This window comes from Podarcis liolepis, assembly GCF_965112155.1.
Source record: "Podarcis liolepis genome assembly, chromosome: Z".
Classification (NCBI taxonomy): domain Eukaryota; kingdom Metazoa; phylum Chordata; class Lepidosauria; order Squamata; family Lacertidae; genus Podarcis; species Podarcis liolepis.
The window spans coordinates 32578753-32601377 of NC_139570.1; the positions used below are offsets into that span (position 1 = coordinate 32578753).

General features: G+C 47.3%; 2 protein-coding genes across 3 annotated transcripts; one reads left to right on the forward strand and one right to left on the reverse strand.

Annotated features, from left to right (window-relative positions):
• The first annotated feature begins 386 nt into the window (after window positions 1–386).
• PMPCA (peptidase, mitochondrial processing subunit alpha) lies at window positions 387–8333 on the forward strand. Its single transcript, XM_083485214.1, has 13 exons — window positions 387–474; window positions 1966–2168; window positions 2533–2612; window positions 3029–3111; window positions 3740–3834; window positions 4375–4475; window positions 5028–5291; window positions 5442–5534; window positions 5630–5748; window positions 5956–6046; window positions 6391–6453; window positions 6676–6820; window positions 7804–8333. The coding sequence occupies exons 1-13, from the start codon at window positions 428–430 to the stop codon at window positions 7971–7973; spliced, it is 1554 nt and encodes a 517-aa protein (XP_083341340.1). The 5' UTR covers window positions 387–427; the 3' UTR covers window positions 7974–8333.
• A 1787-nt stretch (window positions 8334–10120) lies between these two features.
• Window positions 10121–21705, reverse strand: INPP5E (inositol polyphosphate-5-phosphatase E). Of its 2 annotated transcripts, none has more exons than XM_083485164.1 (11): window positions 21519–21705; window positions 19212–20108; window positions 18025–18148; window positions 17184–17281; window positions 15840–15964; window positions 14346–14465; window positions 13569–13676; window positions 12669–12827; window positions 12448–12563; window positions 12102–12238; window positions 10121–11186 (listed from the first exon to the last, which is right to left on the reverse strand). In XM_083485164.1, exons 2-11 carry the CDS (start codon window positions 19946–19948, stop codon window positions 11054–11056), a joined length of 1857 nt encoding a protein of 618 aa, XP_083341290.1. In that variant the 5' UTR covers window positions 19949–20108; window positions 21519–21705; the 3' UTR covers window positions 10121–11053. The 2 variants fall into 2 exon arrangements, with proteins under 2 accessions (XP_083341290.1, XP_083341289.1); XM_083485163.1 differs by having other exon boundaries at window positions 12669–12830; window positions 21519–21704.
• Window positions 21706–22625: the final 920 nt, after the last annotated feature.

Genomic DNA, 22625 nt, shown 5'->3' on the forward strand with positions numbered 1-22625 from the left:
GAGGCCAATACGCTTCGCGTCCAGGAGAGAGGCGGGCCTTTGGGCGCCACCGCAAAGCGAGAGCGGAGGAGTTCTACGCCACGCAAGCCACAGAAGCTATAGGGATCTAAAAGCAAGGCTCTGAAGCACAGTTGCCCCCTCAGCGTGCACAAAAAAACCGTAGGGCGGAGGAGGCACGAAGAATCTGCCCTTCAAACCTCTTTGGGCGAGGGGGTCCATTGAGATCCGGAAGTGTGGAGCGAGAACCTTATTCTCCTTTCCTCTTTACTCTCGCCCTCCTATCTTCTCTCTCTTCTTGCAGCAGCTGACTTCAGCTCCGCCCCGTAAAGGCGGCCGCCGGCCAATCCACCCTGCCCTCCTCAACTGGCCAATCCGCGCTCACCTCGCGTGCCTCGTGACTATCACCTCGCCGTAAAGGGAAACAAAAATGGCGGCCAAGGTGGTCGGTCGTGGTGCTTGGGGCTCCGCGCGGAGGTGAGGCTGGAGCGGACCCGGCGAGGGTGGGGGGCGTTATTTGGGGGCGAAACGTTAGCAGTGAGCCCCGCCTCCCTCAGCTTGTCACTCAGTGGGGGCGATGGGGAGACGCTTCCTGCCCACGAGATTCTCCCCTCCTGAGAGAGAGAGAGCGCGCCAAGAGGCGGCCCCTTTCCCTGAGGGAGAGAAACCTTTTTCGTGGAACTCGAGGGGAGGGCAGGAGCTCCCGGTGGGTGCAACACAGACCCCCCCCCCCGCTGTATTAACTCAATATAACGGCAAGCATCGTTTATGCACCGCTTTCCCCGTGGTGAGCTCAAGGCAGTGGCTGCGTCCCCCAGCACCCCCATTCCACCCCGCCACTTCCAATTTTATCCTCACTACACCCCTGTGATGTAGGTCATGCTAAGTGGTTTGAACAAGATCTCGTAGCAGGAACCAGGAAGGTTGTGGCTCATAGCTGTCAACCGTCCCTTATTTGGTGGGAAACTCTCTTATCCCAGCGCCGTGTCCCGCTGCTGTCCCCTATTGATGATGTCCCTTAAATTTCCTGAGTTTCATGCTCGCCCAGCTCGGGAGGGAAGCAGTGGCTCGGGGTCCTCCGTGGTGAGAGAGAGCGCGTGCTGGCGCCGTCATCCTGGCGCAAGGAGTTCCATCGGACCTTCCCCGTCCGAGGGGGGGGGGAGGGAGAGAGACTCTTGCCCACGAGCCCGGAGGTGGCAGCGATGGTAGCAGCTGAGGAGGCGGCCTGAGGGAGGAGGAAGAGGAGGGGATGGGGAGGGACGCAGAAGGGTGGCGCTTCAGCGGCCGCCGCAGCGCCGCACTGCCTCATGCCAGATTGACAGCATCTGTCAATCCTACCAATGTATGTAACTCTTTACAATAGCAAAATCCCTTATTTGGGCTGCTGATCCCTTATTTTCGAAGCTGCTGGTCCCTTATTTTCAAATCTGTAAGTTGACAGCTATGTTGTGGCTGCATCAGAGGCACCAACTTGAATAAAATATTGGGGGGCCCAGGTAAGCTCCACCCCACATAATTGATCACAAGATGCGGTGCACACCATTCGAATGGCAATGTACATCAACTTGGGGAAGTTGGTGCCCTCTAATATTTTATTTTGGGGGGGGGATGAAGGGACCTCACTCCCTAGTATTTGGCTCCCATGGACTGCATTGATATCTTCATGTAAGTCTGGTGTGTGTGTTTATGTGTGTGTGTGTGTGTGTATGATAATTACCGTTAATTTATTTTCTTTGTATCCCACCGTTCTTACAAACGAAGCATGTGTCATATATAAACCTGCAGTATATAAAAGTAAAGCAATTAAAATCCAACTAAGTCTGCTCAAACCCACTGAAACGAATAGCTCTACATTACACCATGTTCATTATTTTTCAATGGGTCTGAGTAGATCTAGCAAATGAATGCAACCTATAGTTGCTGAAACTATTTCTAAATCAATGTAAATTCTTATTTATTCTTCTGTAGGTTTGGCCTAGTTGCCTACCGGAAATACAGCAGTGGGGGCAGCTATCCCAACATCCCTCTGACAGCTCCTCTGCCTGGAGTGCCAAAGCCCGTCTTTGCCACTGTTGATGGCCAAGAGGGCTTTGAAACCAAAGTGACCACCCTGGAGAACGGGATGCAGGTGGCTTCCCAGAACAAATTTGGACAATTCTGTACAGTTGGGAGTAAGTTGATTTCAGTTGCAGCTATGCAGGTTTCCTGGTACCAGATTTATCTGCTTGGGTATATTATGTGACACATTTTGTGTGGTCCAGGATGGGAAAAGCAGACTATTCTCTGCTTTCTTCCCACCAGCAAATCCATCCTGGTTTTCCAATCTAAAGGGATGGGAATAATTTTGCTTTGGCAAAGAGCCTTATGTTTTGGAGTGGGGGTCATATTTGTGAAGAGGCTTTTGAGCCTTTCCTCCTGACATGCCTCCTGACTGGGTTCCCAATCCCAAGTGCAGGAAGATCTGAGCGTCCACACTACTTTTGGAGGGTAAACAAACTGATTCTCTTTTCTTCTCTCTTTTCTGCCCTTTTTCAGTCCTTATAAATTCAGGCTCAAGATATGAAGCAAAACATACTGGTGGCATTTCACACTTTCTTGAAAAGCTTGCTTTTTCTGTAAGTAAAGTGATGAGTGATAGTCATATGTACTTGAACTTACTCTTTGCAGTTATGGGTGACCAACATCCATTGAAGTCAGTGGACCCAATCAGACTATGACTAATGTTACGTATCACGCTGAACATATTATTGTAAACTGTCTTGCGGTCTCTTGATGAAGAGCGGTATATAAATTTAATAAGTGATATAACAGCAGCAATTATCGTAATAACCTGTGATCCTTACTACTGTTATTTGGTAGCATATATGTGCCCTATAATTCCCCTCACTTTTTTCATATCCAGCCTCCTCCCCATGTCCTGTTAATCCTATAAGTCTCTGAGAGAACGCCCCCTCTCTACAGCCATGGTCACCCATGGCTAGAACATGGTTTATGCTGACATCCTTCCTTGCTTCTTCTGTTGTGCTTTCAGTCTACAGCTCAGTTTGGCAGTAAGGACGAGATCCTCCTCACTTTGGAGAAACATGGCGGCATCTGTGATTGTCAGGCGTCAAGGTATGTCTATCTAAGTATCCTCCGCTGGCGACAAAATGATCAGGAAACAAATGGGCATCTGTCAAATTTGTATTTTATTCACTCTTTTAAAATGCTAAATAATATATGGACCTCTAAAATAGGCCTTTTACTGTTGTACCTACTTTCACGCCAGGCTCATATGTTAATCCTTTTTAGGGTTCAGATTAAAGCCTGTGTTGTGTTGTGTTGTGTTGTGTTGTGTTAGAGTATCACCTGGGAGACCAGAGTTCAAATCCCCACTTAACCATGAAGCTCACTGGGTGACTGTGGGACAGTCGCTGCCTCTCTCAACCTAACCTTCCTCACAGGGTGGTTGTGGGGATTAAACGAGGAAGGAACGACCTGGGTCACTTTGTGCTCCTTGGAGAGAAGTTGGGATAGAAATGCAGTAAATAAATAACAAAACTGTTCTGACTTGTAGTAGCTTTCCAGGGTTTCTTAAGTCTGGTGTACCTTTCTTCACATGCAGTTAAGACTGCTTTTTCATATAGTTTAAGAAAGGGCCTCAGCAGAATCACAGGAATGTAGGAGGTGTCTCAGGGCCATGACTTCACTGAGGCTGAATGTCCTAAACTGCTCATCAACCCAAATTCATCCACCTTTGCAGGGACACCACCATGTACGCCGTTTCAGCCGATGCCAAAGGCTTGGATACTGTTGTCAGTCTGCTGTCTGATGTGGTGCTACAGCCCAGATTATCAGGTGAGGGGGTACAAATCTTGAGACTGTGGCGGGAGAGAGGACATGAAATCCTGGGTTGGGCAGCCCCTGTTTCCACAGATAAAGACATAACAGGGGCCATGGTTGCTGCAGCAGATAGCATGAATATGGGGATTCGGGGCAGGAGAAGAGTAGCATGGGGCCATAAATGCATGCCCACTGAAATTTATTTGTTGGCAACTCACAGGCTTGGCTCTGTTTTGAGGACCATATTGAGGTTCAGGCAGGACTTTCCTTCCACGTGAGAATGGCATGTGAATGTGCCGTCGTAAATTCAGCTTCAGTAAATGTGCTGTTGTACACTGACCAAAAGGTCAAGGAGTGACATTCTTGGCCTTGCTTTGAGTTTGGTTCTGTGAGCTGCATTCAAGGACCCTCTTGTGCTCAGATCCTGCTTGCAGCTTTCCCATGGAGGCACCTCATTGGCCACTGTGAGGACCAGATGCTTGACTATATGGGCCACAGGTCTGACCCTGCCTGGCTCTTCATATGTTCTTAGGATGCTTTTTTGTCTTGGAACAGATGAGGAAATTGAGATGACACGCATGGCGGTCCGCTTTGAGTTGGAGGACCTGAACATGAGGCCTGATCCAGAGCCACTGCTTACAGAGATGATTCATGCAGTAGGTCCTGTTTGAATCTGTTCCAGGAACAAGTTTTTGAGATTGAAATTGAGCGCTCAGTGTGTGATGCTTGAGAATCCCTCAGCTGCACAGCTTAGGAAAAAGAGCAGTAGCTAAGAGACCACTTATCTCTTGAACTGACTATGAGGGTGCTCTTTGGGACAACACTGTCAGTGGGCCAAATAGGGGCATTACCAGAACAGCTGCCCAGTGCTGGTTCTGAGAGCCTTCCCAGACTGTGTACCTGTTCTAGGATAGGCTACCTCCCTAATTCCTGGACACAAGAACAGCTCACTTAGAGGATCTCCATCTTGTTGTGATTAAGCCACTGGTTTTGTTGCTGGTGCTCTATGTTCACAAGAGTTGAATTTCTGCTGAAGGCAAAAACTTTTATTGTCTTGCCTGATAAACATATTTAGGCCAGCGGTAATCTCTTGCTAATTAGACTCTTGGGACTCATCTCTTATAAGGCAAGGGAATGCAAATGAATTTGTGGATCACTTCCCCCTCCCCCCAAAAAAGAGCCTCTCCATCCGTTTTTTCTCCCAATAGGCAGCTTTCAGTGAAAACACGGTAGGATTGAACAGATTCTGCCCGGCTGAAAACATAGACAAAATTGACAGGAAGGTTCTCCATTCATACATGCGGAATTACTACACACCCAATAGGATGGTATTGGCTGGTGTTGGGATCGAGCACAACCAGCTGGTGGACTGCGCCCGGAAGTATTTCCTTGGAGCTGAGCCTGTGTGGGGGAGCAGTACGGCTGCAGCAGTGGACAGGTCTGTCGCCCAGTACACAGGAGGGATCCTCAAGGTAAGCCAGAGAAAATCCACTCCTGCTAGCCAGTGGATGTTTAAAGAAGTGCTTCCAGGTGGAGTTGGTGGCGCAAGCTTCGTATTGGAAGAAGCCACAGTCTGCGGTGAGCATCTGTTTTCTTTTTCTGATTATTTTCTCCCTCTGCAGCTGGAGAAAGACATGTCAGATGTGAGTTTGGGGCCCACCCCTATCCCAGAGTTGACCCACATCATGATTGGGCTGGAAACCTGTTCATTTCTGGTAAGGACCTCCCCGCCCCCGAAGCCTCTGCTTGCACTCGACATCCTTTACGCCGAACTCTCAGCCACCCACTGCCTTTGCTCCCCACACTCTAGGAGGAAGACTTTATCCCCTTTGCCGTCCTGAACATGATGATGGGAGGAGGTGGGTCCTTTTCTGCTGGAGGGCCAGGCAAAGGCATGTTCACCCGGCTGTACCTCAACGTGCTCAACCGGTGAGTCTCTTCTGCTCGAGGGGCAATGTGACAGGTCCCCTCACAAGGCCTCCTTGTCTGAGATCCTAGACTTGTTCTCTCCATTGGGGATGAATTGTACATTTGTACACGGGAGGTTTTGAGCAGAGGGGAAGAGCAAGACGAGGGTGGAAGATCCAGCAAAAATTGTTGCCTGTGGGAGTTCACCTTAGCTTCTCCTCTTCCCAGGCATCACTGGATGTACAATGCCACAGCCTACCACCACAGCTACGAAGACACAGGCCTCCTGTGCATCCATGCCAGTGCAGACCCCAGACAGGTGGGTGGCTTTCCTGGACTGATTTCACATCACAGACCACTTGGTGTCCAGTCTTGGGCATCTCCTCTGGCCACCTCACATGCTGATCAGTGGTAATTGCAGTGTGGGGATGCATTTACAACCACAACTAAAAGCTTTCCAGGCTGGCATGCAAGCAGCCCTGGAACCCCACTGCTCTCAATGGGGCAAGATTGGGTGATACTCTTCATCTTTTGTGGGTTCCAGGAAGAACTCATTGGTGATCAGCATTTTATACAGTTGCCTTCCTTCCATCCTTCCTGTCCCCACTTGACAGCCACCTTCATTGCTGCTTTTCATTTACTTACTTCATTATTTGTTTCCAGGTTCGAGAAATGGTGGAAATAATCACCCGGGAATTCATTTTAATGTCAGGAGCAGTTGGAGAGGTTAGCTGTTCCTCATATTCCTAGAATTTACCTGCTATTCTTAAACAGAGCAGCAGTAGCAAATTCCCATCTGGGTACCTGGGAGGAGCTCCTGGGGAGGTTTGTGCTGCTCATGACTTTCTGGTGTCTTTGGTCACTGACCTTGCTCCCTCCTTCCCCATGGAGCACATGAAACAAAAGCCTGAAGCCTAGGTTGCGTTAGTCCTCTGTCTCTTCTTCCAGGTTGAACTTGAGCGAGCAAAGACTCAATTGCAGTCCATGCTGATGATGAACCTGGAGTCTCGGCCGGTTATTTTTGAGGATGTCGGAAGGCAGGTGTTGGCAACTGGCATGAGGAAGCTGCCCCATGAGCTCTGTGTCTTGATTGGTAAGTAAACCTGACTGGTTTTTCTAGGGTCTCTTCTTTTTCTGGGCCTCATAGCTCAGAGCACCTGCTTGGCATGCAGAACATATCAGGTTCAATCCCCAGCAGCATCTCCAGCTTGGACTGGGAATGTCCTCTGCCTTAAACCCTGGAGAGCTGCTGCCAGTCAGTGTAGACAATATGCAGCTAGAGGGCAGCTTCTCATGTTCTTCTGAGGGAGAATATATTTTTGTAACCATCAGTTTTATTTTAGCCTCTTACCAAGACCAGCTTCATTGTGCCCACATCACTTTGACACTCCTGGGCACACACACAAAGCTCTGGCTCCTAATGCAGTTTTAGATCCCTCTCATTTCTCTAGCCACTTTTTTCTTTCTCTGGGCCATATGACTGCTGTTTGCTGGCCCCTTGATCTCCATTGCTCCTACTGCACCTCCTTCCTGGCTTAGATTTCCATTTTTGTGCTAGTCACCCCGAACTCATCTCCTGCTAATAGTGGGGTGAGGAGCCTCCAACTCCGAGGCTGAATGCATCCCTCTGGGCCTCTCTATCCAGCCTTCATGACTTTCCAGAGGGTGTGCTCTGCACCACATTGGGTGCCTTTGCCTGCTTGGAACATGTCCTTTAGCTGTGCTGATGTTTCTTGCTTTGGCTGGGTGGAGTCTAGAGAGATGTATGGGTGAAAAGACACCTCTGGCTTTTACACAACTGGAATGTTGCCTCCCATCTTAACAAAATAACATTTGCATCTGTTGCTCTAGCCCCACTCATTGCCTTTGGAAGGTGCAACCCTTGGGCTGGAAGCATTTGCCTGTTATTCTTACAGTTCACCATTACAGTCCAATAGCCAATACCTACATGTACTCAGCACCAAATTTAAAAAACTAAATTTGCATAAGCAGAAACAGCGGCAATGTGGCTTTACTTGGTACTGGTTCTGAATGTCCCTTGAAGCCATGTCTGATAGTTTTGTTCCCCTTCTTTAGGCAAAGTGAATGCTAGCGACATCAAGAGGGTGGTGACAAAGATGCTGAGGAACAAGCCGGCTGTAGCCTGCCTGGGGGACTTGACTGAGCTGCCCAGTTATGAACACATCCAGGCAGCCCTTTCCAGCAAGGATGGGCGGCTTCCAAGGATGTATCGGCTCTTCCGTTAACAAGCCCTCTTGGATCCACTTGTTGAGATTTGTGGTTTCCCTGCCAAAGCAGCTCCCGTGTGTGTGAGCCCAGGAGAGGAAGCTTTGTGCAGGTTCTCCGGGCACCTTCGTAACTTTGAAAAGAGCACTCTGGGCCTGTCAACTCAAGCACCTTTGTCTCTGGAAACAGTTTCTTCTTAAGTTTCCTAAACGAACAGCAAAACATGCACCAGTGAAAAGACAGTGGAAAGAGCTGCCCACAGAAGTACAGCCTGCTGATTTGATTTTATATGTGTTGCAAGCCACCCAAGAGTGGCTGGGGCAACCCAGCCAGATGGGCAGGGTTTAGACAATAAAATTATTATTATTATTATTCTCAAAGTTTCTGTTTGTGTTGATTTTTTGTCCTAAATCAGGTGCCTGCAGCCCAGCGACCAAGACCCGCTCCACTCCATGGTAGTAAAGAACACAAATAAATTAATATAACAGGTCACGTGTTGTGATTACATACTGATATTTGCTTGGCCACAGGAATATACTGATATAAAAATTAGAGACCCAAGGTGTATAGTTTTTGATTGTAACGTTTCAATATTTCACTATTAATTGCTTTTAACCTCTTAGCTAGAATGCACAAAGGGAAAGGTTTGATTTCTGTGTGAGGTTCCCTATCTAACAAGGTGGCACAGATGGCCCTCCAGGATGTTGTTCTATCATGAGTTCTGGACTGTAAAACCAGCTATCCTTGAAGCTTCTTGGGAGAAAGTAGAAGGGAAGTGAGATACAAGGAAGGCATGTCAATAGCCCAAAGGCCTGGTTGCCAGAGTAGCAGTGATAGAAGCATGACATTTGAGATCAATGGCCTGGCCACATTTGGGCCACTCCAAGGTGATTGCAAGGGTGAAGATACTGATATGGAGCCATGTGTGGTTTTTGTTGTGTGGTTTTTTTTACTTCTCATGACCCGTAACCTTTCCTGATATACGTAGAAGGATGTTTATGTTTTAAGAATGTTTAGATATTTTGTGGCTCTTTGTGTGCTGCCAAAAAACCCTTGTTCTGATGCTCCTCAGGCAGACTTCTTAACTGGGAGTTCTAGCCTATTGCAATAGCTACAATCAATGCTGTGTCCCTCCCTGGGTGCTGGACTTGAATTAATTTCCTTGGTTCTATGTTTTATTTAAGAGGTGGTCCCTCAGCTGGGTAACAAACAGAGTGGTGTAGAAGTACATTCTTACTACAATACTTGTGTAGAAGTATATGCCACTATTATGGTCTTTCACTTAGGCAGGAAGAGTAGAGTGCTTAACAGTGACTGGAAGCCTCAGGCGAATATTTGGGCTATCTGAAGAATGGGATTCTTTTCCTCTCCTACTGCCCACTTACCCATGGCCAGCCTTTTCCTCTGCCTCTATAGAATTACAGCAGCTTAACCAGTGGTAGCTTCAAGTATGCTTGCAATGCCCCACCATGAACAAAAGAGCCTTGCTGGATCAAGCCAATGGATTATCTAGTCTAGCATCCAATTCTCACAGTGGTCAAGCAGATGCCCCAATGGGAACCCTACATACAGGACCTGAGTACAACAACATTCTCCCCTCCTGTGGTTTCTGGAAAACGGTTTTCAGAGGCAGGAAGTGACTGAAAACAGAGGCAGTACACTGCCATCATGGCTGATAGTGACTGGTAGATCCACAGAGGCACATCAGGACTCTTAATTTTTAAAAGACATTCAAATTGGTGGCCCCTGCCACATGGAAGCCAAGTTTTAACTCCTGTGACAGAGGGGCAACTCAAACCAGTCACTACCAGAAAGATGCCCCCCTATCCCAAATCCATTAGCGCACAACAGTGATGAACAGGAGAGATTCCTGCATCTTTGGGGCATTTATAGGTGTGAAATTTGCCAGGAAGCAAAAAATTCAACCTATTAAAGACACGAGCTCCTACTCCAACATGAAATCATATTAATTTCCTTTTGCATTATTTACTCTGAGCAGAGTTTAACATGTCACAACATTTAGGGGTGGGGTCCTGCCTTTTCAAAATGACTGAAAGCTTATCCTAACCTGATGGGATGCCTTCTGTTTGCTTTGTGAGGATGTTTGATGGTGAATCAACGATGCAAACTGCAGCTGAAGAAGAAGGAAAGCTTGACACATTTGAAATAAGTTTTTAGAAATCCAGCTCTTGCTTTATTAAATTATGGACACAAATGCAGTCCAGAGCAGTAACAAGCAACCAAATGGTGGAAGGGTAAACCCAAAACTCCAACATGCCTGCGGCCCTGCTTTGCACCTGTTGACAAGTCAAAATTTGGTCTTGCCACAAAGAATACTGATTTTTGTAGCCAGCTGGGAAGAGACAAGCAACAAAGGTTCTTGGTTCAATGAAACCAGAAAGCCTTCTATTTCTTAATACTAGTAATCTATGTCCAGGTCTGGGAATGAGGGAAGATATCTGAGGCCCTTCCCAGGAGTTGCAACATGCAATCAGCACTCTCCCTGGCACTTCCTACTTCAAAAATAAATGTGCCTGTTCCAGATGGGGACTTTGCTCTTTCTGGAATTAAGAAAACAATGTGTTTGGGGGGGCAAATGAAGCTAGCAGCATGCTCAAATGTTTCTGCATATTCAGCTTCTTGGTGGCAGGGAACGAATGGAGTAAAAATACAGATGCAGAATGTTCCCAGAGCTGGTCCCTAGAGGCACCTGATGAAAACCAATATGTGAGCACATGGTCTTGAAACACAAAAAGGATGCCCATGACCCTTTTTCAGGCAACAAGTTTCCCAAAACGGAATCAATGAGACAAGGGAGCATCTCAGTCTAGGAAAGTCTCCCCCCAGCTCCACTGTTCAAGTTTGTTGCCTTCTTGTGATCAAGTGTCTACAAAGAGCCAGTCACTGTCAACCTCAAGAGCATTCCTTCCATGTTTCCAGGCACAGCAGCGACAAGGCAGTTTCAAAGACCTGATGGCAGGAGGCCCCAAGCGACAGATGCTGGCGCTCTTTCCTGCACAGGCCCTTTCACTGCGGGGAGCAGTCAGAAGCTCCTCTTGTGCCCAGCTCAGAAAAGCCCTCTTTGGATGGCCCTTTGAGGTCAGGAAACAGAACAGACGGCACTGGCTTTTTGGTCCTTGAGTGCTTGCTTCCTCTGAAGTTCCCTGGTGATACGTCGCCTGATGCCAATCAAGTAGAGTTCTCGATCAAACAGGCCAGCAGCCAGTGGAATGCTGGAAAGAGACAAGGCAGCATTTAGGTGGGAAGTGACATGCAGGTGGAGGAAGCTGCATCTTCACAAGCCATAAAAGCAGGACTCTGGGACCTGCCTGGCGTCTCCAACACTTGTTGAACTCTTAACTCCCAGCAACCCCAGTAGCCAGCATCGTCAAGGCTCAAGGAAGATGCTGGTCTGATGGTCGGGAGTATTATTCAACAACATCCAGAGGGCCTCTGTTTCCCCATCCTTGCTGTCAAGGGATATCCATGCCAGGTGTGGGGAATCTCCAGATGCTGCTGGACTATGACTTCCACCAGCCCCAGTGGCTGAGTAGGATGAGAGGAGTTGAGAGTATAATAATAATAATAATAATAATAATAATAATAATAATAATAATAATGTATTACAGTGGTACCTCGAGTTAAGTACTTAATTCGTTCCGTAGGTCCGTACTTAACCTGAAACTGTTCTTAATCTGAAGCACCACTTTAGCTAATGGGGCCTGCTGCTGCCGCCGCGCCGCTGGAGCCCGATTTCTGTTCTCATCCTGAAGCAAAGTTCTTAACCTGAGATACTATTTCTGGGTTAGCGGAGTCTGTAACCTGAAGCGTATGTAACCCAATGTACCACTGTACTTATATCCCACCCATCCAACTGGGTTGCCCCAGCCACTCTGGTTAATCATGCTACTGTCAAAATAAAGACTTTTTACTGAATTAGACCACACATCCCTCTCTGGGGACTAGTCTGCAAGACCTGTGCTGCCTGCCCATGACGCAATTCCTGTGCCAATGTGGTTCCCTACAGCAGGGGAACAAGTGCTACCAGTCTGTTCTCTCTTGGAGGCTGCTTAGTACCTACCCCTCACCTCCAGCCCTCCATCTGATTCATGCCAAAGGCCACCATGACGCAAAGTGTCAATACTAACTTGTCTCTTCCAGGCCTCACTTTGACACGAAATAACCCATATACAGGCCGGTGGTCTGACGTTTTGATCCCAAGGCAGGAAGAGTATTTCACAGCTTGAATGTCATCCTTGTGACGGCTCCGGTAGATCACACGATCCTGAGAAGTCCAAGGGGCAAAGAGGGGAAAGGTGAGTTAATCGCTACAGCGGAGAAACAGCCAGCTCTCTTCCAAGGACACTTTCCTTTTCACAAGCATAAAAGACACTCAGTGGCAAGTGCTGTACTTCTTTTCCACCAAGGCACAATATCATTCTTCCTGAAGTTTCCAGGTGAGATGCTGTCTGCTGCTCACCTAGAAGTTCTTACCGTGTACGATGGTGTCCTCTGCTTGGAGGTAGTATCGTAGGAGTCCTGCCCAACATCAAACTTGTAGGAAGGGCGGAAAAGAATGGGAGCCTCTTGGAACCCCTTGAAAATTGATCCTGTGGAAGGGAAGGACGCAAGGAATCAACTTTCCCCATGGCTTCATCAGGGCTGAATCAAGCTTTAGTTTTGGGGTGGAAACATGGCTGTGATATTCTCCTTACCACTGGCCATTTCCTTAATCAACTGGTCATGCTGTAGCAACTTAGACATGTCCGCTTCCAGCCCTTGGCTGAGGATCTGCTCCACCACCTCCCGATCCTCGTTCAGGCGGAAATTGAAGTCCCCGAACCAAAATACATTGTCAAAGTGGGTTGTGACGTCTGCTGCAGAGCCAAATGAAAGGGAGCTGGGATTAGGTGAGGAATCTTACCATGACCCTATTTCAGCTGAAGATCTAAGATGCAGAAGCTCTGCAACCAAATTGTGAGATGCAGGAGTTTGATGAGATTGTCACAAGCCTTGACCTTCAAGAAGCACGTAAATAAACTGCTAAGTACTGCCACTGTTAACATTCTAAATTAAGGGGGATGCCTCCACAGCAGCTTAGCTCTGGAGCTCCCTTCTTCAAGGGCTTTATGGTGGCCTAAATACATTCTCTTATGTTTACTGGGCCAAAGGAAAAGAAACTATAAGTGATGAGGTTTTCAATCTCTCTAAAGATTGTGGACTTCCTCCTCCTTCCCTGCACAGGAGGGCAGCAGATTAGAAGTTTCAGCCTCTAGTTAGTGGAAAGCCATTGCCTGTAATTGGCAGTTCCTCTACGTCACACTAAACTGTGGTTTAGCATGACATGCATGAGCAGGAGAAACTCCAGCAAACTTCAGACTCTGCCTTGCAGCTGGAAGGAGGAGCTCAAAAGCATTCACTTTGGCTTGTGTTAACTGTGTTTACCATTAACCACATGAGGGCTAGACCACTGATTTGGAGAGGAAAATCAGCTTATTTTTTAGAACCAAGTTTTCCATGGTGGTTTACATTTACTGGGAAGGAGCAGCTCATTACAAAATTGCAAGTATTTCACACAACAAAAAAGGGCCTTTCTTCCAGATCAAGCTACTCACAAGGGCTGGAGCGATAGGGGTTGGTATCTGGAATGTTTTTTGGAAGTGTAAGAGCCTGGATGGTTTTGTTGTAGTCCAGGACCCTCTCGTACACTTTGCCATCTCCAGCTGAAAAAGAAAAGACAGTCTGCTTAATGCAAGGCCTCTTGAAAACAGGAGACAGGGGACAGAGTTCATGGGTAGCTTCCTCTAGCAATTAATTATCAAGAGATTCCTATACGGAGAAGAGGCGATGTATTCTGTTTTGAAACCCAGCTGTACTGCACGGGTCCTGGGCAGGATGGGGTGTGGTCCACAGGGCTGAGTCAAGGCAGCCCAATTTAGCAGTCAGCACCATCAAGCATATTAAGCAAGATTTTCCTCAAAACAGACTATCCAAGGATCCAGAAATGCCACACATACAAATACAGACATCCAGCAACAGAAATATGGGAAAAGGACAAAGACTGGGGAGAGGGACAAAGCCCAGAAATGCTAACAGAGGATAGTACATTAATTTCTCCACCCCATAGAGAAGCTCTATGTAATCTAAGACTTGGAGGAAAACATCTGGTCAATTGCCTTTCCTCTGCTTCCGTCTCTCTCTCACAGACACACAGTCCCATATTCCACAAATACCCAGCCTGATCTGCATGGTTCATTTTAGAGCCTGCTCTTGAAATGAGATGTTGGTGACAAGTCCCATTCAAACCATTGATCCTGGAAAGAAGGGGCAGCAGTGTTCCTTGCCCCACCTGCTGCTTATATATGGGGATGGGTGCCTGGGGAGATACTCACACGTGAAGTGGGAGGTAATGAAGAGGAAGGAAGTGCCGAAGAAGGTGAAGCAAACTCCGAGGGCCCCCTTGGTCTTGATCTGAGACACAATGCGAGTTGTCACGGTGGCATATTCCACCTCTGGAAGGAAGGAGGGAGAGAATGCCTGTCACAGGTGATGCACCCAACTTGTGGCCAACCCTGACTTCTGGCATAAACCAAGATCACAGGCCAGTGGTGGTGGTTAAACAAGGGACTTGCCTTCCAAGAAAAGTTAAAGCTTCTGCTTGTATTGGTGCAGATTTCATCACATTGAAGAAAAACAGTAACAACCGACCCCTGGGTTCGAGTCATTTTAATTCTGTTGGATTTTGCAGTTTTATGGGCATTTTTAAAATTAGATTGATTATAAATGGCTAGTTTCTCTCTCTCCTATCTCCCAGTCCGTACTTCGGAATGGTTTTCTAGGATTTGGGATATAGCAGTAATGTATAATATAAATTAATTAATTTATTGTAACCATGCATGGGGAAATATTCTGTATGAATTATTGAAAAAAAAGAGCAATTTTAATTTTGGTTTGGAATTAGAAGTTTGGAGAAGACATTAAGACCCTGTTTATTATTTTTGTTACTTTAAAAAGAGTAATATATTATGTGCACATTTTTTTTCTCTTTTTGTCCTATTCTGTGAAACATAGTAAGAATGAGAAAATATTTTGCATGGTTTATTTTAATTTGCTGGAAGCTGCCTTGATCCCTAAAGGATAAATAAATAAATACTGTCCCTAAATAAATTTAAATCCAGCTTGATTAGATTTAATACTTATACCTTGCTTTTCTATCCAAGTAATAATCAAAGCAGCTTAACAATGCAAAGTAACAAAAAACTAACTAATAAACTGAAACTGATATGGGGACAAAGAGGAGACACCTTCACCCCGGTATGGCTCCCCTTTATCACATACACAGCCCAACAAGACAATGATAATAATCCACCAACAGCATACAAATCAATATGGTTAATTTGATGCAAAAACACCCACCTACCCCACTCACACATGAAAACAAAGTTCACCATGGCCAATCACAAACAAACAACCACACCCTAGGCCAAACCCAGCCTCTTTCACCACCAAAGGAACACAAACAAATAGTAACGAGAACCCACAAAACTGACGCTGACACAAAACCCCACCTATACACTAAGTAGAAGCATTGCCACCCCCCCACCCCCCTCACCCATTCCGTCCTTCACCTCTTTCCCCCTTTTCTTCCTAATATAACACTGATGTCTCATCAAATGAAACTGATCTGTAGAAAATGTAACTTGAAAAAAGAGACATTGCACATACTTTTGTAAACCAAGAAACCTTTAATTAAAAATATGTTTAAATTTAAAAAAATGCAAAGCAACAAAAATACTAACACTACATATTCAAGATCAACGATAAGAAATTCAATGCATAAATGACTTAAAACTTTTTTCAAAGACCACCCAATTGGCAAGCCCCACCTGAGCAGAACCAGATGAGGTCCCTCCGCAGGAAAACTGACATGTAGAGCACACCGTGAGATGCCGCATAGAGCATGACGTAATGGGGGCCCAGCGTCTCCTGCAAGCGGATCTCCCACTCACGCCTGGCAGGGGGAAGCAGAGGAAAGGAAACCTGTTGCGCGAGCTTCTCCTCACCCAGCCTTGAACTCCACCAGACATGTTTCAAAAAGGCTTGCTAGTGACAAGTGTCAGGCTCATTTACATGACGTGGGGTGTCTGACACTGTTCTAAAAAGTGCAGGGAATCCTCAGCAGTGCCCCCAGATTTAGCTTGTACCCAGCTAAGTCCTACTCAGAGCAGACCCACTGAAATAAATGAACGTAAGTTAGTGTCATGGACTGGCTGGATGCAGAGGAGTGGTGGGAGGCAACAGCTGGGGAACCCCTTAGGGAACCCCTAAGGGAGGAAGGCTCAGAGCCAGAGGATTTGTGCTGAGACTATGATGAGTGGTCAGAGGGAGAAGGAGCAGGCTGGAAGGAGGAGGTGTCAGCAGTAGGAGAGGTGGCAGGGTTTAGTGAGCAGGAACAGGCTGTGGCAGAGGGCAGTTCAGACTGAGGCTGAAGCAGATGCTAGGGAGGAGAGGGATCAAGAGGCTGCTGAATCTCTGCCTACTGCTGTGACCAGCTCCCCTCACCCAGTCTCTGAGAATGCACAGAGAAATGAAAAGAGCAGGGATTAGTTGTGTGCAGACACGGTTTGCGACTGCATGGGGAAAACTCTGGAGAGAAGAAGTCTTAGAGAGGGGTGGGAAAGCAGGAAACTTTAGTCCTTGCAACTGCTTCATTGGGGCAAGACCTCCTAGGAAAAGTTGCTGAGACCACTAGGCCTGAGCTCTGTGGCTGGTTTCCTTGAATAAAGATTTAATTGCACTGGCCTCGGGTGATTTGTTGTTTTTGTTACTGACCTACACTTGACTCAAGCCCTGACAGTTAGCCATGTCCATCAGCTTAAATGCATCTACTCTGAGTAGGACTAGTACTGGATGCAACCCCAGACTTCCTAATCCTTGCAAGGAACTCTCTGCTCCGCCCACAACAGAGGCAAGGCAAAGGCCTCCTGCCTCCCAGGAGCCCTGGGGCCCTTATTTCAGACACTGACAATGATCCAAACTGAAGAAACAGGGTACACTTGCATCAGGCAGCAGGAGGTCTGTACTGGCTATACTCTACAAGGGGAGCATTGCCCTGCATGAGGTCACGTGGCAGTGCTCAGCTACAGACTTTGACCCCTTGCAGGCAAACCACCCTCTGTGCAGTGGGTGGGGGTTACGAGGCCAAAGCCAGCTTCTCTTGGTTTCCATACCTATCTGGGCAGCCTTCTTGGATCCCTATCACATACATGTCCTGGGCAAAGTCAGGGCCTGGCGGCAGCAGGAAATCATCCAACACCTCAGGAAGTTCCTGCAAGACAAGGAAGACTTTTCCAAACTCTAGGTGAGTATTTAAGTGGGAGGGTGAGAGGGAAGGAGAAGGAATGGACTCTCAAGGACACAAGCGCCAACAGGTTTAGGGGATGTAACCAGCAAGCTGACCACAAATCAATCCCATGCAGGTTCATTAAACCAATAGAGTTCTTTAGGTTTACAGACACACATCATCCACTCCAGGTGTGCTTCCAATAAAGTTTCCATAAAGGTATAAAACAAGTTCAAAACAGGAATCATAAAGTGGCATCACCGGGGAATGTCTACACTTCTTAAGTGACACATGTAAAATGTCACAAGGGATGTGAGCAGGAATGATCTACTCCGCCATCTTGCTTGCTGTATGTGGGCAAAGCTGTTATTGTGGCCAGATTTGCAGGATGTGCATGACAGAGGGAGGAAGAGGCTTCCCAGACAATTTTGGAGAGAACTATGCATAGAAACATAAGAAGCCGCTTGATACTGAGTCAGTCCATCTAACTCAGTATTGTCTACAATGACTGGCAGTAGTGGCTCTGCAGGGTTTCTGATGAGACATTCCCAGTCCTGCCTGAAGATGCCTCTGGAGATGGAACCTGGGACTTTATGCATGCAAAGCAGGTACTCTGCCGTTGAGCTATGATGGCCCTTTCCAAATAAGTATTCTTGACCTGGCCAGGCTCCCTGGGTCAAAGGCCAATCACCAGGCAAAGCCCCCAGCCAGCCCTCTTCTTCCCTCACCTTTTGGCCCTGCATATTCCAGGTGGCAACAAAGATGCCAATGTTCCGGTCAGGAAAATACCGGTTCAATTCCTCTGCTCCCAGCAGTGCACCAGTCGCCAAAAGGCTGCCTTCCAAATAACTTCTGTAGGGAAAGATAGTGCATTGTTATTTCTTTAAAAAAAAATTATTATAAATTTGCCGCATTTGAGGCTGAAGTGAAAACTGCCCAGTGATGCAACAGCACTAATGTCCTGCCTGGGTGGGGTTTCTATACAGGTGGTGTGCTGTGCCACACCCTGCACTCTTGTGCTTGAAAGATGGGTCTGGAAACAGAACAACAGCTGATGAGGCCACTGTGATAGTGAAGGAATACACTCCTAAAACCCAACACATAACCTGTTCACTGCATTCAAGACCAAACTCCTCTAAGACAGTCCCATTGAGAATATGCAGCAGTAGATCAAACTGTAAGATGTAACTCAAGCATGTGTCACTATGGCCAGATCTGCACCCTCAAGGCGCTGGCTGGTATGTCAGTCTAAGTGGAGCTGGGGCCTTGCTGGCAAAGGCTGTCACCTGGACAACTGTAATGCCACCGTCCGCTATCCCAGATTGCCTTCCTCATTCTTTCTTCCTTGGGAAATGAAAAACAAAACAAAAACAGAGTTTGGGAAACATCCTATGAGAGTCAGGGAAGGCAGGCAGGTGGGTAATCACCTAGTTGAAAGGTAGTGCCCTTCTATTATGTATTGGTGTAACAAAATATAGCAGGATGCTGAATCATAAATACCAGTGGGAATCCTGTAAAATATATTATGTACTTCTATTTATTTGCTCCCCCCCTTCATTTCTTTCTTCAAACAAGTTGTGCTTCTTAGTGCTATTTATTTCTTTTTGTGTGTATTTATATTCATAAGCTATGGGAAATAAAAAGATGAAAGCAAATGAACTAAAAGTTTAAATCAAATACATTTTGAAAATCTAAGGGGCCCTTTCAGGAAAGAGATGAGAACGGGTTATCAGATTCCTGCCAACTCCTGTTCCTAAGTCTTTCCCTGGGACGACCTCAGGGATTTTTTATTCCAACAGAAAATTCCGTCCCCACCTCACTGAGCACTCAGTGAGAATTAGCATAAGTGTACCTGTGGAGGAATGCTCCCCATGACTCCCCCTCTTGACCTCCCCCCACGCTACAAGGACCCTACCTGTTCCGCACATCCCTGACACGGATGGGGGTCAAGAGACTGAAAGTGGACTTCATGGAGGTGGTAGAGCAGTTGTCACAAACCATCCCGCGGCTGTGGAGCCTAGTGTCACTCCAGCTGCTGCCTGCCCTTGGAAAGGCACTCTGGGAGCAAAGCCTGTAATCCGACCAATCTGGGTCGATCCTATTAGTTGTCCTCAGAGAAGGGAAGGAGCCATCAAGCTCCAGAGGGGGCGGAGGATGGGTGGGCATCACTCTAGAAAGCTTCCCATGCAAGTTGCCATGCCTGGTGGGGGGCGCCTCCGAAGCTTGCTGCAAGCCACAGAGGGATTCCTGGTCACAGTGCGAATTGCTTGTGGAGGCTGCCATCTGTCCCAGAGGATTCTCCCCTTGGAGGGATCCATTGGAGGAGCCCATCTCGGAGGGATCCACCAAGCTGTCTCGGCTCATCCTGAAGAGCCTCCTCCTCCGCCAGATCAGTTCATCAAGAGAAGAAGTCCGCTCAAGTCTTGGGGGCTTGCGGGGAGGCTTTGGGGTGAATGACCTGAGCTCCGTGTGGGCCTGGAACCCTTCTAGATGGCTTTCCAAAGCATTGTTGAAAAAGGAAGCCTGGATTTCTTGCTGGTGCTTGGAGAGGAAATCCACGTTGTCACCCGCCTCCTGTCTGGCAGCCCGAGCAGCCTCCTTGGGTGGTATGTTTTGTGGTACTTTGTCCTCTGGGTTTGGTGTGTGCTCCATTGTCCCCTAGGAAAATCCATTGGATATCCCATCTATGTGGAAGTCAAGGCAACAGCCTAAGGCATGTTTTCCTGAGTGGGAAAAGAACCCCAATCAGGACACCAGTGTCAGGAACGGAAGGCCCGTTGCCTAAACATGAAGATGCATTGCTGGGATCCACCTAGGAATAAAAGAACAACAACAACAATAATGTATTTTGTATTTATTTTATTTATTTATTTTAAAAAAGATTAGCCAAGATCTCCAGGCATTATTAAAGGCTTCCCACCTGAAGCTCCCAACCTCCACATAGGATCTCTGCTTTCTAGAATAATTGTTTTTTATTAGTTTTTATAGGAGTGCTTTTGGTGTTTATGTTGTTATCGTGTTGGACTGTGAATATGACATTCTGGGCTCCCTTTAGGCAGGACAAAGATGTAACAAGCAAATAATTTAAATATATTATTGATTAGCCAGGTCACTCCCATTTGATAGGTGGCCCGCTGAGACTGACTTGCAAGTCAGGAACCTGGGATGAGGGTGCATCAGTTCATTCAGGGGTACTTTATTTCCACAGCCTGCAACTGTGTGGGAGCACCGTCATGAGCAGTGACACTGTTTGTGTACACAGAATCTGCCTGGAAACAGCTGTTCAAGTCTAAAGCTCCGGAAAGGTGCTGCCACTCTAAGGCTCAGTCACGCCCCTCGGTTTCCCAGAGAAGTTGCAAGGACCCATAGCTACAAGCAAACAGTTTGACTCAGCCAACACACCTCTTTCCATAGCAGGTTTCTCAGGGATTGCTTGAATCAAGAAACATGAGGTTGGCAATCAATGTGGCCCAGTGTTTGGGAAGAAGACAGGACTGGATTCAAGACCTGCTTCTTCTACAGCCGCTCTTGCTTAGCCTCTTTAGCCCTGTCTATAAAATGGGAATAGCAGCTGCCTCTGTAGGCACAAGCACGCTAAGCAGCAGTGGCTGATGGCTCTGTCCTAAGGCCTTTGTCAAGGCAGTGATCCAGAGCTCAAAAGGAGGGATGCCAGCAGAACAAGGGCCTGTTTTGAAACTGTAAAAACTTTAGCATACACTGTGAGTTTCAATGGGATGTTTAAGCAGCTACCCAGCTAAGTTATACTAGAGAGTAGAACGGACCCAATAGAGGTTAATGGAACTAAGTTAGTCGTGTCCACTATTCTGCAGTGTGTGTTTATACATTTATATTGACCTAAAAAATAAAATGCTGCTGTGATAAAAGTATTTCATACAACCACACACACACACCAATGCCTGTAAACACGAAATAGAACTCTACCAAAGTTTCCGCTGGATCCCTTTTAGAATTGCGGTTTGTCACCAAGATAATATATGTGTCATTGTGATTAACCAACAAAAAATATCATTTGTATTAAAGCAGCCGATGAAGGTGCGATTCAAACCGTTTCCCTGCATATTATTCACAGTAATAATATATAACACAGTAACATGCGTATATACACACACAACGTGCGTTGAGACACCCTGGCCGGGACAAGCCCCCACCCTCATCCTCTTCCCTCCAGTCCCACCCCCCGCCTCCATCAGCACCCCCAAACCTGCAACTCTCTGAATGAGGCCAGGCCGCTTTCCTCCCCGGCCTCTCGTCGCCGCTGCCCTCCTCTGCCTCCTCCTGCGGGGCCTCCCTGCTGCTCCTCCCAGCCGTCTCACCCCGCGAGGGGAGCCAGAAGCTCGAGTCCTCCTCGGAACCGCCGCCTCAGAGATGGGCCTAGCGGCGGGGACTCCAATTCCCATCAGCCCCTGCGAGAGCGGCCAATGGCAGGGCATGACGGGAGTTGGAGTTCCGAAACACCTGTAGAGGTGTCCTGGAGGGGGTGTCTTCCTCACCACGAACCACGACGACGAGGGCTTTTACTACTTTAAAATAAATGGATACTGCCTTTCTATCTCTGAAACAACAGCAACAATAGTAGTAGTACTTTATATAGTATGGCACCACTTTTAGCGGTTTTTCAACCTGTGGGTACCCAGATGTTGTTGAACTACAACTCCCATCACCCCTAGCTAGCAAGGCCAGAGCTCAGGGGTGATGGGAGTTGTGGTCCAACAACATCTGGGGACCCACAGCTTGAGAACCCCTAAAAGTGTCCGTGGTACATTGTGTGAGGGATCCCTACGTTAGTCCCATACTGCAGCCTTGGGCTGAAAGACTTTAAAAGCAGGAGCACCTCTGTAGCCCTCCTGGGATTACTGGACTCAAACTCCCATCAGCCCCTGATAACACATCCAATGGCCAGGCGTGATGGGAGCTGTAGTCCAATAACACCTGAAGGACCACAGCTCTCCCCCTGCTCCTCTCAGAGTTTTACTCATTTACTACATTTATGTTCCAACTCCCCCACCCACCCATGAATTGATGGCAGCAAACAATGGTCTCCCTCTCCCACTTCGATCATCACATTGACCCTGTGAGGTAGGTAAGGCTGAGAAGGAGCCACAAGCTCCAGCTGGCTGTATCCACTGTTAGCTTCTACTAAGAGCAGACCCACTGAACCTGATTGGACACGACTAACGGCAGTGTATTGATTTCAGTAGATCTGCTCTGAGCAGACGGAAATCCTAGTTTTCCAGCTTTTTTATTAGCATTATTTAAAACATGGTGCTGAGGGGGAGATGCCTATGGCTCTACTGTGGTGCATGGTAGG